Source organism: Mus caroli, chromosome 18 (assembly GCF_900094665.2).
Source record: "Mus caroli chromosome 18, CAROLI_EIJ_v1.1, whole genome shotgun sequence".
Lineage (NCBI taxonomy): Eukaryota > Metazoa > Chordata > Mammalia > Rodentia > Muridae > Mus > Mus caroli.
Window position 1 is genome coordinate 60,011,963 of NC_034587.1, and position 15,565 is coordinate 60,027,527.

The window sequence follows — 15,565 nt, forward strand, 5'->3', positions numbered from 1 at the left end:
CAACATAAATCAAGACACAGACAAACACAGTGTGGGCTTGGGGCTTCACCCTGAGGGCCGTTTCTTCTCCACAGGATGAACCCCTCAGCTCACTTTTTTGCCTGGGTGTGGCTTTTGGCAATAGAAGCCGTATGCATCCATCCTTCCAGGAGCAGCAAGTCTAGGAAACAGGAGTTGCAAGAGCTCTTTCAGCCCTGATTCCACCAGAGCTAACTGATGACAAACTTGTCTTCCACTGTGATTGTCTCAGCTGCTACTCAGAAGGCCCTGAGGGATCCGAGCAAATGCATGGATGGAAATCAATTTGCCTCAGTCATCAGGGACTGAAGGAACCATCAGTTCTGGCACATCTGTTACCACATAGGTGCTGAGAAGGTACATACATGCCCACATGTACCTAGACAAATGCAGATAAGAGGGAGTTAAACCACTGCACTGACACTTGCATGGATGGCGAGAAGTAGAGCCACGCTATTGTTGCAGGTTGGTAGATTTTTAAGATTATTTTACTGGGGGTCAGGGTGGGGGCACCTGAGTCAAGGAGGAGGGCAGGCAAGAAGGACAAGATGGAAGCACAAGGTCCTCCAAGACGCCAGTTACGCAAGCGTTCTGGCATCCCTAATGAGAGCCGGCAACAGAAAACGAAGTCAACGCATAGCTTACAGGAAGCACGGTGCTACTTCTCCTGTGTTTTACCTCCCATTTCACTCACATCAACTCTTCCATCCACACTATTCACACGTATAAAATAATTAAAATAAAAAGGAATTTCCTTTTGGCAACATAGTCATTTTCATCAGGAGAGACCCATCAGATAACCACAACTCCAAGGATACGGATGCAGCTAACAGGATTAACGATTAGACAGCCCAAGTGGAGTTTGTAGCTACATCATTGGCTAACAAATCAGTAAAGATTGACACTAGGGAGCCAGATACAGACAAAGGGATCCTCTGTCCTCCATCTCACAACCAGCAGCACTGACCCACTGCAAACCACCGGTCTTACTGTCACAAACAGGTGTTTCATCAGTTGGGTCTTGGTGCTGAACATGTTCTGGGAATGGAAGAACATTTGAGCAAAACACTAAGGTCTTTCTCAGATGCTTGCCCATGGGCCAAATAGCATGTCCTTGTCATACATGGAAAATAGACCTTAATGATCTGAGATGTCTAACCATTAGGGGACAGCAGGCCCAGCTAAGACTACTGCCATCAAAGAACCTGAAGGAAGCAATTGCTCAATTGTAAAGACAAATAAAGGAACAAGAGAGGACTGTAGAGTGAACCCCAGTCACTTAAGTCCTTTGAGACTAGAAATAACCAAAGTCCAACTGGAGGCTTACAAGAAGCCGCTATCCTAAATACCTGGTAAATCGGGATTTCCAAAAAGAGGGGGGTAGAGTAGAAACCTTAATAGATCAGTACTCAGCTTGGGAATCTAGTTAGTGGTGAGAACTTGCCTAGCACGTGTGAGGCCCTGGGTTCAAGCCTCAGTTGAGGGTTAAGGAGTAGATGATGGGCTGGGGGTGTGGCTAAGTCCAGTGATATATGTGTGAGGGAGGAGGTGCTAGGTCTGGGTGTGAAACAGAGTTTTGTTACATGTGCAGGGTGTGTACATTCCAGGGCACGGTGTGCAGCTCAGATGTACAGTGGCTTCCCACAGCTCTCTTCTCCTCACAGAGCCTATTTCTTCATCAGTACAGTCCCTGCCTCAGTGATCCCTGCACACTTGGCTCTGTATTTATACAAGGAAAAGACACCTCTGGGGAAGGAAGTAGAATAAACAGTCCTATGTGGCAAGGCTTGGCCAGCTAACCGGACAGAACATTCTGTGTATGCAATGATTTGAAAGGGCCAGTGGCTGGGTGGAGCCTGACATGAAAGCTCTTACTCACTGCCTCAGTTGCTACAGATGCCTGCAAAGTCCACAGCTGTCCAGATGTATGACCATGCTAGTCCTAAAGACCTGGTGTGATAATAACACAGGGTCGTAGGAAATGTCCTCAATGAAATAGAGCAAATCCTCTCTGGAGTGAGAAAAAAAATGTACCAAAATACTGTGATCTCCAGGGCCTTGGACTAGTAGATGCAAGCTTCCATGGGTAGTTAAAATGATCAGAAATTCTCTTGCATAGTTTTGAAATCAGAAAGTTTCTTTCAATCAAGAGCATGCCTTTGCTTTTGTACAGCAGAGGAATCCAGACTGGCCTGGCTTGGAAATTGCTCTGACATGGCTACATATCTACCACAGAGTCAGACACAGCACTCTTGTGTAATCGGCAGTGACATAATCGAAACCAGATTCACATTTATTTAAGTAGCGTGGTTCTGACAGAACGAAAATATTTTAGTTACTGGTACAGCACGTTTAAGGGAGATTTACAGCTGTCTCCCCTGACCTACTGACTTCTCACTTACCTATAGAAACATTGTTTTGGGGGAGGGAAGGACACACACATGGACACGGACACACACACACACACACAGAGAGAGAGAGAGAGAGAGAGAGAGAGAGAGAATATTATGTTTCCGTTTAGCACAATGGCACCTTTAAGAAATCTGCCAACCAGTAAAAAACTAAACGGTCGTGGCTTGAAAAAAAAAAAAAGAAAAAAGAAGAAATAAAAAAAAAAAAACACCTCTTCTCTATTTCCAGTTAATATTCATAGGACTCCAGGGGGAGGAGGGCTTTCAAGGGCACAATATTTATAAATGCTACTGTTGTCCCCCCAAAACATGTCTTGGATTCCTAAGTAGGGGGTTTTTACCATAATAGGGTGAAGGTATGAGTTTGCAACAGATAAACACGTCATTAAGAAAACAGACTTAAAACACAGGAGTGAGCACTTGGATTTGAACGCCATTTGTTGGAGACATTTTCTTTTCCTTTAGCAACATCTTGAAGACAGGGAATGTGTTCACCATGTGTCACATTGATGATTAAGAGGGAATTTGACTTTTCATTTAAGATTTTGATGTTTGGAACTGGAGAGACGGCTTAGTGGTTAAGAGCGAAGATTGCTCTTCTGGAGGGCCTGGGTTTGAGTTCCAGAACCCACATGGGTAGCTCACAACTGTCTGTGACTCCAGTTCCAGGAAATCCAACACCCTCACACAGAAATACTTGTAGGTAAGACACCAATGCATGAAAATTAATTAATTAGTTAATTAATTAAAAAGGGTCAGGCATGGTGGCCCACATCTTTAATCCTAGCACTAGGGAGACAGAGGTATGTTGTTTTTTGTGAGTTCAAGGCCAGCCTAGTTCAAGGAGCAAATTCCAGGACAGCTAGCACTGTCTTGAAGAAAACAAAATGATGATGATGATGATGATGATGATGATGATTTTTGATGTTTAAATCAAAGGTTAAATTAATCCCTGGTTTTGCTATGTGAAATTAACAGGCTTTGTGTTTGCAGCCCTGACAAGTAAAATTGTCACTCCATCCACTAGACAGAATGGAATGCCGACTCTATATAATGAGCCAGTATCTCTCTTACCTGGCCTCCCTGCACTTTTGGGAGTTTCTATAATTTGACCATTAAACATCCTCTAGGCTTTCACCTCATCTGTGCTGACCCTGGGCTCTGAACGAGCTGCAAAGCTCTGAAGCTTGCGCGTCTCTTTTATCCCTAGTCAAGAATGCATTAATATTAATGTTGCACAGGAAACCAGACCAACACAAACCTACAGCACCCGATGAGCCAGCACTGGCCCAGGAAGGAGCAAGATTTTTCAGAAGAAATTTATGACGTCTATAAATTCACCTTCAAGGTGCCTATGGCTGGAAGGAAAACACGCCGGTTTAAAAAAAAAAAAAAAACAAAACAGTCTTTTACCTAAACCCTTTCCTATTGGCTACTTCATCAAAAACACTGGAACTTCCAAATGGAACCTTGACTTTGATCCAAATAAGCTTCAAGTTGGAATTAGTTTTGCTGAAGCTAAAGTTTGATATTATGACTTCCATTTGTTGATTCATGCAAAGGGGAGTCCCATCTGGGAGCATGAAGGAAAGGGAAGGGAGGGTCTCTTTAGACTTTGATGTGCAGGTTATACTGCAATGTGACTTACATGCTAATATAAAATGCTTCTGATGAGGACATGGGAATAGTCTGGTGTTGAGAAGCCAAATATTTGGGAAGTGCTATGAGGGGCAGCTCTAACCCACAGGAAAGAGAAAGGGAAAGAGGCCAGGCCTGGCAGCAGCAAGGAAGTCTCTTCTAATCCCTGGAAAACAGATGCCATTAGAGCCCCGCCTTGAAACATCATTACCTAAGAAAGAAGAGCCAAAAAAAGAACCAGTGTGTGTATGTGTGTGTGTGTGTGTGCGTGTGTGTGCATGTGTGTGTGTATGCATGTGTGTGTATGTGGGTGAGTATGTGTGTGTGTGTATGTGTGTGCGTGTGTGTGCATGTGTGTGTATGTACGTGTGTGTGCGTGCGTGTGCATGTGTGTGTATGTGCGTGTGTGTGCGTGCAAGTGTGTGTGTGTGTATGTGTACTTGTCTATCCACACTTCATGAAAGAACATACACAGAGTAAACATATCTATAAATGTAAAGAGAAAGCTGCATCATCATTTCATGTTGCATTTTGTATCTTGGTAGAATTGTGGGAAAGCTTCAGTGTAGGCAAATATAGAAATACAGAGTTCAGACAGACAGTGAATTTCATTGCCTAAGCTGGTGTGCCTGAGGGATCCTCTATATCTCTGAGCAACATGACAGTATTTGCAAAAGGACATTGGGGGATACTTCTCCATGGGTATGGGATGTGTTTAGGGATGAAGCCTGTTTTAAACAAGCATTCTGAATAACTGCATCAATTTTTGAATATGTGAAAAAAAACCCTCTGCATGGTATATTTATGTTGGGTAGATTTTTTTGATGTATACATTACATACTAGTTTATAGAAAAACTATATCTTAAAAATATAGATTTAAAATAAAGCTATGATTTGGGCAGGGATTGCTATTAAAGGAATTTTGAACCTAATAAATCCTTGGTTCTATACACGTCTAAATGCTGTACATGGGAGGCTAATGAATAATTTATGACTGTAAAATCCATCACAGAGTCCTACACTGTATTTAAGTTAATGCCCTTTGGTGCATGAGGGATTCTGATCTTTTTATTTTATAAGGAAGGCAGTGTTTACTCCCCATCCCTCATACTTGTGCTCATGAAAGTTCAGGAAATTTCAAAGCCACAAATGGGCTCCTCAAAGAAAAACTGACAAGTCAAAACTGTTATTATAGTCTATTTCCAATATCTCAGAGTCTTTTAGTTTTAACCGAAAACACATGGATTGGATTCCACCTACTTAAAAATGCTTATTTTTTTAAGAGACAAATGCAAATCCTACTGAAACCAAAGTATAATTTACTTGGGGAAGATAATGGCTAAGCAAAGAGTAAATATATTGACTTTCTCAGGTCATAAGTTCACGCTTGGAGTAAGACATTTGCTTCCTCACAGATACCAACTGAAAAACTCCCCAGTTGAAAGTAAATGGTCTGCATTATGTCATTTCCCACAGACATAACAAACACTGCACTGTGCCTGCCACGATCCATGGACTATTGCTAATATTCGGTGCTCTCACAGGTTGGCGGTACTTGTCCTACAGCCGAGACCCATGGTTATGTTTTACAATCAGATAGGATCCCAATAGCTAACATAAGTTGAGGATCCATTGTTTGCCTCATGCCCTCCTTTTCCATGGCAAATCCTACATATAGACACACCCACATATGTGATGCTATACTAGGTTGTTGAATGACCAAACTGACAATGAATTCCATAGCACAATCCTGTGACAGATTCATATGTGTGCGACAATAGGCGGCTTTATTGCACGCACTCAGGAGGGGAAGCTCTAGGCTGGTACTCACAGTTGTAAGCAGGTGCGATGCGGTGTTGAGCTTCCAGACTGGCCAGTGTGATATGGAAAATGATGTGAAGCAGCAGAAATGAGAGGCTGGTGATGCACAGGGACTGTAGCAACCGCCCTGTGTGTCCTGGGGAGGAAAGAGCAGAGTGTGGTGAGGGAGTGTTCACATTGCCACCCAAAAGGAAGCCCCAAGACTGGCTCAGAAGGCAGGCAGTGTAATTCTTCTTTTAATTATAAACCTACAGACCAAAGACATCTTATTTCCTTTGAAATGTTATATAATAGACTTAACCCATTAAAATTCACTACAAAGGAAATCCTGCTTTCCTGTTTATTATAGGGCATATTATGATGGATTACAAACAAACGCTGACTCAGAAAACTGGATAGAAAAACATTACCAGCATAGAACGGACCCATAACCCTCTCATTAAAAAAAAGCTTAAGGGAGAAAAAAATAAGAAGAAAGTAGCCTAAAATGTTTTACAAAGTTATATGTTCTATTTCAAAATTAAATAAGGGTAAAGAAGAAAACTATAAATCAATTTCACATGTAGACATAGACATAAATTATAAGGAATGTTAACCATTGAAATAAAGTAAAATATAACTTGTTCTATTTTTCAAGATTTACTATACATGAACAAATGTGTTTTAAATGAGAAATCCATATGAAATTCACACACTAATGGACTCTAAACAGTTTTCTTGATACTATAAAAGAAGCATTTTATAATATTCAAAAGAATAAAAGCATTAATGATTTCAAAGAAATAGCTAAGAAAACTAAGAATGTAAGAAATGATCTTTAAATGTTGAAAAAGTCTTGACTGTGTAAACATCTGTTTATAGTGTGCTTTTAGACATCGACCCATGGATGACAGAGGATGAGCAGGGAATCCAAATGCCATCACCACAGGGGCTGGCAGTGTCATGAAGAAAGAAAAGGCAAAGTCCTAATGAAGAGGACTACATGCCAATAGTATGCTCAAAGGGATTGATTTCCAGATAATGAGTGTCTGTACAGAAGTTCAAGCCACGCCTAGAGACCACCTAGGACATCAACTATGAAAATTCAGTAAGGGATTCAGATGTAAGATCATCTTCCAAAAAGTGACAATACCACACTACATCAGCAACTGCAAGGTACAAAATCAGAAACAAGTTAGTTAGCATTCAAAGATGTTTTGTAATGATTCTGTAAACATGACAACTCGGCCCAGACAGAGTACACAGTCATTTGATCAATCACTAATCTGGGTCCTGATGAGAATTTACAAAGTCACAAAGGTCAAAGTAAACCAAGGTTAACTCATGGGACTACTGTTTATCACTTGGACATCCCTATCGCAGCGAGTCAGACTGAGCACTAGAAGGCATGTCCAGAAATTCTCTCTGTGGAGGGGAGCTTCAGTCTGAAGGCCCATGAGCTTGGGCTGCCCATCACCTCTTTTTAATGACCTACAGTAAAGACTGAGGACATTGTCAGCCAGTTCATACACATAATTCTGTAAGCCAATATCTTGAAATAATTCAAATGAAGGAAAACATGTGAGTCCCATGTTTATAGATTTCCTATGACATTACAACTTTTTGATTGAATCTTGGCTAATAAAAACTATTTAAAAATTGACATAAAAGAATGCATAAGGCTCTTATGGGAGTATAAAAATTCTATGAATGAATAAAGAGATAAGTTATATTCAAAAAATTGTATATGACAAAGATACAAATTTGTCTTGAATTTGGTCTATAAATTCAATGAAATTTCAAATAAATTACCAGAAAAAAAAAAACTAAAATTTCCTAAAAACCACATTTCAAAATATATAAGAAAGGGTGTTCCGAGGTTTTTCAATAAACATTTTGAATGTATATTTCAGAGTAAAATCGTATCACCTGCAACCTGAATAAAGCTCCTCTCTGATAGTTGACAAAGCTTGCTGCCAGGAAAGAATAGAGTGTACTTTTTCCCTCTGGAAAAATTGAGAAGGGTAGTGAGTGCCCAGTTTCCTCAGTTCTGTGGGGTTCTAGCCCAGACAATTCACTTCTGTCTCACCTCATCAAGAAACACTGAAGGAACAGTCCAGTGGAAACCAACCCAAACCAGGTAAGGATGAGGAAAAGAGGAGGGAGGGCCCTTCAGCTCAACTTTGGTTCCCATTTGCCAGCCATGGGCCTACAATTGCTACTAAAGAGACATACCAGGACTCCTGCAATGCCTCTCACCCAAGTATGCCTACAACCAGCTGATGGCTTCCCTGAGTTGCCCATTCTCCCTTCTGTACACAGTTTTCTGTACCTCCTTAGGCATGGCCTGCACCAGCTCCTTGCGGAAATCATGCAGACCTTAGTAGCAGGTCCACATCTCAGCAACTACTCTCTACTGGTTAGGGATCAGGCATGAAATTTTGAGTATGCAAGGACTCTGCACTATGAAAATACATGATAGGCTCTCAGTTGCAAATGTGGCTGAGGGGCAGAGACCACTTAAAAATCTAAAGAAGGGATAAGTAGAGAGAGCAAGGCCTCCCACAGCAAAGGTTTATAAGACTTGGACTGTAGAACCAGTTCACTCTCCATAGTGTTTCTTGTTGGGTTTTGGTGTGAGCTTTCTGCTTTCCTTTAAACATGTCCATGAAGCCTGGGGAGGTGACTATTGTCTGGAGTGTTAAAATAATAAGCTTCAAAGAATATAAATAATCAAGGAACAGAAACAAACAGCCAAACTCCAGTGGGAGATACCAAGGCCAAGAAGATTCAATTCACAGACCACATGAAGCTCAAGAAGAAGGATGACCAAAGTATGGATACTTTTAGGTCCTTCTTAGAATGGAGAACAAAATACCCATGGGTGGAGATATAGAGACAAAGTGTGGAGCAGAGACAGAAGGAAAGATCATCCAAAGACTGCCCCACATGGGGATCCATTCCATATACAGTCACCAAACCCAGACACCATTGTGGATGCCAACAATAGTGCTTGCTGACAGGAGCTCTTGTCTCCTGAGAGGCTCTGCCAGTGCCTGACAAATATAGAAGTAGATGCTCACAGCCATCCATTGGACTGATCACAGGGTCCCCAATGGAGGAGCTAGAGAAAGGACCCAAGGAGCTGAAGGGGTTTGCAGCCCCATAAGAGGAACAACAATATGAACTAACCAGTACCCCCAGAGCTCCCAGAGACTAAACTACCAACCAAAGAGTAGCCCCATGGCTACAGCCACATATGTAGCAGAGGCCTTCTGGTCTAGGCTCAAATTGGTCTCAGGAGAACATGAGCATCCAAAGGCAGGGACTACCTTCAGCACACAGTCACAAACTTAGCAAAGACTTAGTCAATCATAGAGGAATTTTATCCCTGGTGCACCCACCTTATCATGATTTTCTGATAGACATCTATACATACTGCCAGTGACCCATAGAAAAACTGATGGCATCTCTTGACAAATTTAATCTAACCTGGTAGCCTAAGGCTGAGTGAGAGCACACTCTTATCTTTGTCTCTTTGGCCCTGGCAGAGATGCTACTGTCATCTAACACTGAGGGGCACAGTTATGACCTTCCATCATGTAGTTGGTTGAATTTGATTACACATGGACCTTTTCCAGGGGTCAGCTGCTGAGACAGTTGGCTTTCACAGTTCTCCCTGCCACCCCATCTATAACTACTGTCACAGTTTGGATAACTGTTTCTCAAAGGACCATGAGCTCAAGGTTCAATTCCCAGGGTGATGCTACTGGGAGACAATGGGACCCTTAGGGAAGTGGACCTCATAGAAGATAGTTATATCTTTAGAAGTATGCCAATTGTGGAGCCTGGAAAGAAAGAAAAGAGACGAAGCTACCCAGTCCGGGACTTCCAGCTTCTTAAACTGAGATCTACAAGCTCACCTGTGATGGTTTGAATAGGAGCGGTCCCCACAGTCTCATATATTTATTTGAATGCTTGGTCACCAAGGAGTAGTAGCATGTGGAGGTGTGACCTTGGTGGAGTAGGGTGGCTTTGTAGGACGGAGTGTATTACTTGGGGGAGATTTTTGAGTTTTCAAATGCACAAGCCAAGCCTAGTGTCTCACTCCTTCTTTCTGCTGCCTGCCTAACTTGATGTGGAACTCTCAGCTGCTTCTTCAGAACCATGACTGCCTTTGTGCCACCATGCTTTCTGCCATGACAACGGTAGACTGAACCTATGAACTATAAGCCAGCCCCAATGAAATGTTTTCCTTTATGAGAACTGCTGTGTCCATAGTGTCTTCTCACAGTAATGGAACTCTAAGACACCACCTGCCTTCCTTATACAGCACTGAGCTTCTGACATTTTTTTACAGCAAGGAAAAAATAGTCTAAGACAAACCCTGAAATAAATGTAAGCTGAGTTTAATAATAACCACGTAATAAATAATAATTTAGATAATGAATTTTAAAACAATTTAATAAATAATAATTTAATAAATAACATCCTAGCCCATGAACAAGACACATCTTTATAAATAAAAATATGGCATTCCATTAAAAGATGAGTCCCAGGCATAAAAATATTTTCATTCCATTTAAGCAGATCATTATACAAACTAAGCCCCAGATTAGCTAGATAAATTTGGTGAATTTGATATTACTGATTTGTTCATCCAAAGTGCAGGACACAGCAACAAAGATAAACTTAAAATAATACTTATGAGACATGGAAGGGAGAATGAGAAAATTCTATCACGCATCTGAGAGTTCTAGGAAAGCAATAAGAACAACGGGAAAATGTTGATCTTCTCATTTTTTATCTGATAACTAGTTTATGGCATAACATTTACACAGCAATTAGCAGATGTGCCCTGCACAAGATTGTCCTCAAGTCCCTTCAGGAAAGCAATGACTCGGACTCTGAAGTTTCTACCCTGCCACATGTCATTCTTTCAGGCCAGGGAGAACACTGGCTTTCTCTTTTCTTTCACTTATCTTCTTGAGAGCATTGGTTCAGTGCTGACCACTTGGCAGGCACAGAACCTTACATAAAGAAAAATGCATGCCTTCGATTTTGTGTGAACCAGGACCAAGGGACTCAACTGAGGGCAGACACTGCCTGTTTGAAGCAGGTGGATCTTGGGTACTGCCCCTGAGCACTTGGCTGCTCTTGTCACCAGTGTCTTCGTACACATGGTCACCGTGGTGACATGAGAGCTTCATTGGCCAAGAGGAGGGACTTTCTGTACTATCTTGATTTTCCCACAGGCAACACACACCAGGTTACTATGACTAACGGCCTTGGGACCCATCATGTTTATTTTCACTGACCCTAGATTTTCCTCTTGTGCCTTGAAAGCCAGGTCAGGGCAGTTGCTGACCAGCTCTGTGTTCTGTTCCTTGTGTGTGCTCCCAAACAGCTGGGCGATGACTCATCTACCAGGGAGTCTCCCGGAAAGACAGATGGTTCCCAGCTTCTCTCCATCACACCTCAGGAAAGCAACCATTTAATTAATGGGTCCGTTGCTATAGTGATGTTTCCGCCTATTAGTGAAGCTGGTCAAAAGACAATTCAAGTTTCTGCTTCCCGATCTTCAGTGCCTCTCTGTTCTTTGCCTACGTCTAAGATTAGATGCCCTCTTCTAAGAACCACTTTCATTGTTAGCAAGGTGAAGTAGATACCCTTCTCTACATGCTAGAGCCCAGTTCGCTGTTCTGAAAGGATTTCCTCTTCCTCTTCTCCTCCTCCTCTTCATTCTTATCATCAATGTCGTCATTGTCATCATCATCATCATCATCATCATCATCTCTCTCTTAAACGTAAGATTCATGGTTTGAAGGTCATGATCAACTCATAGAAAAGAATTTAGCTGAAGTATTTAGCACATGATAAATGCTATTTGGATGGATGAGCACATGAAAGGGCTGCCTCTGAAGAACCTTCTAAGTGATAAATGAGTTAGCACGCGTATGTCTTGGGAGCTTGGAGCATAGAAGGCAAGATATTCAATGGCCACCAGGACAAGCAAGCATGGCAGTGTATGGCAGGGAAGGGAACAGGTAATACTTGCCTCACGGATGTTGAATTCACGAGTTCATGTTTCTACCTAGTATAGCGTTAGCCTAATTAGCCTAAACGTCACACTTTCGCACTGCTGGGAATCAAAGCAACCAAAGAACCTAGGGCTTCTACGCCGTGATCTTCATCATCTTTTCTTCTGTGTTTCCCACCCTTTGCTTCCTCCCTCTTTCCTTCTTTGTACACACATGTCAACGTGCACTCCTTTGGAACCTTTCTATGACTTGGCTCTTAGGTATGATTGTATAGTGAAACTCCCTCCTTAATAAATCATAATTGAGCTAGGTATAGTGGCATATACCTTTAATACCACTTTTCTGGAGGTAAGACCCTGAATTTGAGGCCAACCTGCTCTACAGAGTACAGGCCAGTCAGGGATACATAGTCAGAGACTCTCTCTCTCTCTCTCTCTCTCTCTCTCTCTCTCTCTCTCTCTCTCTCTCTCTGCTTGTGTGTGTGTGTTATATTCAAGTGTCTTTCACAGATAACTAAAGTTTCTTTTCATTTTTAACTGTGGCCTTAAATATTTATGAAATAAGTAAAAATATGTGAGAGATTGAAAGAGTGTCATTGAAACAAAACAAATTGGTAAGTAAAACTCCCAGATTTAGTAAAAATAGACTCAGTTGTTAATAAGATTTATACTGCTAAGTGCCGTGATGTTTCACTGTCGAGGGTAAAATATAGACGAGATAATATAAAGGCCCAGAATTTCAGTGCACAATTTGTTGGGTCTCAGCAAGTATGTGCACCTGGAAACTCACCCTGAGGACCCAGGCAGGACCCAAGCAGGACCCAGGCAGGACTCAGGCAGGACCCAGCATATTTTTTATGGCCTTCTTTATTCAGCCCTCATGCTGCCAAGGTTTAGTGAACCCTGACAGAACAAGTATACAGAAATACCCCTCTTGGAGGTCACGGAAAAGCTTGCAAAAGTCTCATAAGAGAGGAAGTATAGGTTGCCAAAGAGATATGTCAAAGCAAAATGTGGTGATTTGAATAAAAATGACCCCCATAGGTCCATAGGGAGTGGGACTATTAGGATATGTGGCCTTGTTGGAGTAGGCGTGGTTTTGCTGGAGGAAGTGTGTCACAGAGGCACAGGCTTTGAGGACTCAAACACTCAAGCCAAGTCTAGTGTAACATTCACTTCTTGCTGCCTGCCAATCCAGAAGTAGAACTCTCAACCCCTTCTCCAGCACCATGTCTGCCTGTGTGCTCCCATGATGATAATGGACTAAACCTCTGAAACTGTAATCCAGCCCCAAGTAAATGCTTTCCTTTGTTGAGTTGCCATGGTCATGGTGTCTCTTCACAGCAATAAAACCCTAACTAAGATAGAGAGCAAAAAACACAAAAGAAGACCGAAGAAGCATCAAGTTTCAAGGTGCTGAAGCAACAAGGTCAAGGACTTCAACAAGAATTTTTGTCTGCAGTGAAACTGTCCCTCAAAAACAAAGGCAAACACAAAACACAGTGAATGAACAAAAGCTGTGTATAATGGCATCACAAGACCTGCCCAGTAAGCCACAGTAAAAGGCAGCTCAAGTATGCAGAAAGGGAACAGGAATCCAGACATGGCATACAGAAATATCGATAGCTACCAAGTAGCCCACTGGCTCCTGGATGCCTCTGGGCACACCTTCCTGCTCGCTCGCAGATGCTGTGTTTCTGTGACCAATACACATTGAGAATTACTTATCTAAGACATATGGGACTATAGGTGTTTGGAATATTTCTAGTTTTTCAGATCTAGAGGTCTTTACATAGACTTTTCCGGTTAAGCATCTCTAATCTAAAGCATTCCAAACTCTGAAAGTGCTTGAGCATCATGTAAGATGAAGGATGCTGGGCCTGGAGATGGATGAATCTGAGAGTAAGTAAATGAATACTTCTTCTATGAGGAATTCCCCATCCATCACTTACTGAGTGGCAAACTCTTGTTGATTTGGAAAAGTCCTCATTAAATAGGATAGTTTTGCTAGGTTAGGTTTAGAATGTCCTAAACTATAGCTTCTGGGATGGTGACCTAGCTTGGAGGCCTCAAGATGCTATCTCTGCATCTGGAAAAAAGTAGCCCAGAGGCCCTGAAACAGCAAAGCGCATGTTCATGTCTGCATTAGCTTGCATTATCAGTACAACTTAGCTCTCTGTAGATTTCCTGGTTCAATGACAGTTTTCCAATACCTGCTCTGCATGCTTTCGCATGTCTACCTTTGTTCACAGACCCTACTCACCCTTCAGTTTAGCTCACTGGTTTGTCCATGCCTTTTGGCTTTTGCCCAGAGTAAGAGATGCTGCAAGACTTCTTTCCGTGATCATGTGTATTCCAAATCGCGATTGTAGCCTGAAGTCCCAGCCTGAAGTCCCATGTTTGCACATCTCTTAGCCATTTCTGTATCTATTTTCACAACTGATGACTGTGGTCTCTATCCCAGAGTTATGTTGGGACCATGTGAGGAGCAACAGTGAAACATTAATGTATGCCTTAGAGGAGTGCAGAGTGGTAGCTGACTAAAGGGTGGCTGAGAGTATGTGCACACGCATGTGCGTGTGTGTTTGTGTGTGTGTGCAATAGTAATTAAAGATTGCATTTTGGAGTCTTACTGCCTCTGGTAGTAATCTTCCAGATAATGAATTCAGTCTGGAAACAAACATTCTTATAAACATTATTTTTGCTAATGCGTTTACTACTCTTTGTGTTAAAGACTGAACTCTGCTATTTAACTACTTATGTGATTTTTGTCTGACTCCTTCAGGCTTTGTAAACTTCTTGCTACTTAAACTAGAAAGTGTCCTAAAGTGGGCACTGTGGTGGGTGTCCCCATTACTTAACTGGGAAGTGTGGCCAAGGCTCCTTATCAAACAGCTTCTTGTTTGGTTGCTGGGACTCTAAAGAGTGCAGGGCTTAAGTAGCCTAGAGATCTTCAAGAACAGGATGTTCAGGTTCAGGCCCAGAGGTCCCGACCCACTGCTCTGTCAGTCAAATCCTGTGGAAACATTCCTCGAGTAGATCTGGGGTGTGCCAGGGATGAGAGGTTCAGAGGAACGGAAAGGACAGATCGGGCTCAGCAACGAGGCAAGTGGAAAGCTGTGATGTTCTGTTTTGTACTGACAATCTACACAGGCCTCACTTTTGAAAGATCATTTAATTTCTTGGGTATGTAAATGGAATAACAATCAATCTGAAACGTAGTAAACATTAATCAATGCCTTGGAGACTGGATTGTATCCCCTCCCAAATCCTCAAGTTCTAAATGCCAGGCCTTCAGATGAGGCTGTATTGGGAGAGGAGATTAAGAGGGCATGAGGCCTTGTGGAGAGGCCCCATTAGCATCAGTGCCTTCTCTCTAAGAGGAGATTAGCACATGGGTCTGCTTACCCAGGAGGACAAGAGGATTCAGGAGAGCTCAGCATGCAGACACATGGCATGGTGTTTACTCAGAAATTCCCTGTATATTCAAAACACGGTTTTCTCTGGAAAAGGCACACTTCTGAGGAAAGGGAAGTAAGTAAAACACCCATGGTCATCGGTGCAACATCAAAAAGCAAAACTTGAAGGTTATCAGCCCATCCAGTGCTTCAAAGATGGAGCCTATTTCTACCATATATATATATATATATATATATA

At 42.1% G+C, this 15,565-nt stretch overlaps 1 protein-coding gene across 2 annotated transcripts in view; it reads right to left on the bottom strand.

The window, feature by feature from the left end:
• Piezo2 (piezo type mechanosensitive ion channel component 2) overlaps nucleotides 1–15,565 on the bottom strand; it is a 357,120-nt gene that overhangs the window by 219,644 nt on the left and 121,911 nt on the right. For both annotated transcript variants that reach the window (XM_021150566.2, XM_029472160.1), the window contains exon 3: nucleotides 5,900–6,025. In XM_021150566.2, the coding sequence (XP_021006225.1) occupies nucleotides 5,900–6,025 (126 nt within the window). The remainder of the gene's footprint in view (nucleotides 1–5,899; nucleotides 6,026–15,565) is intronic.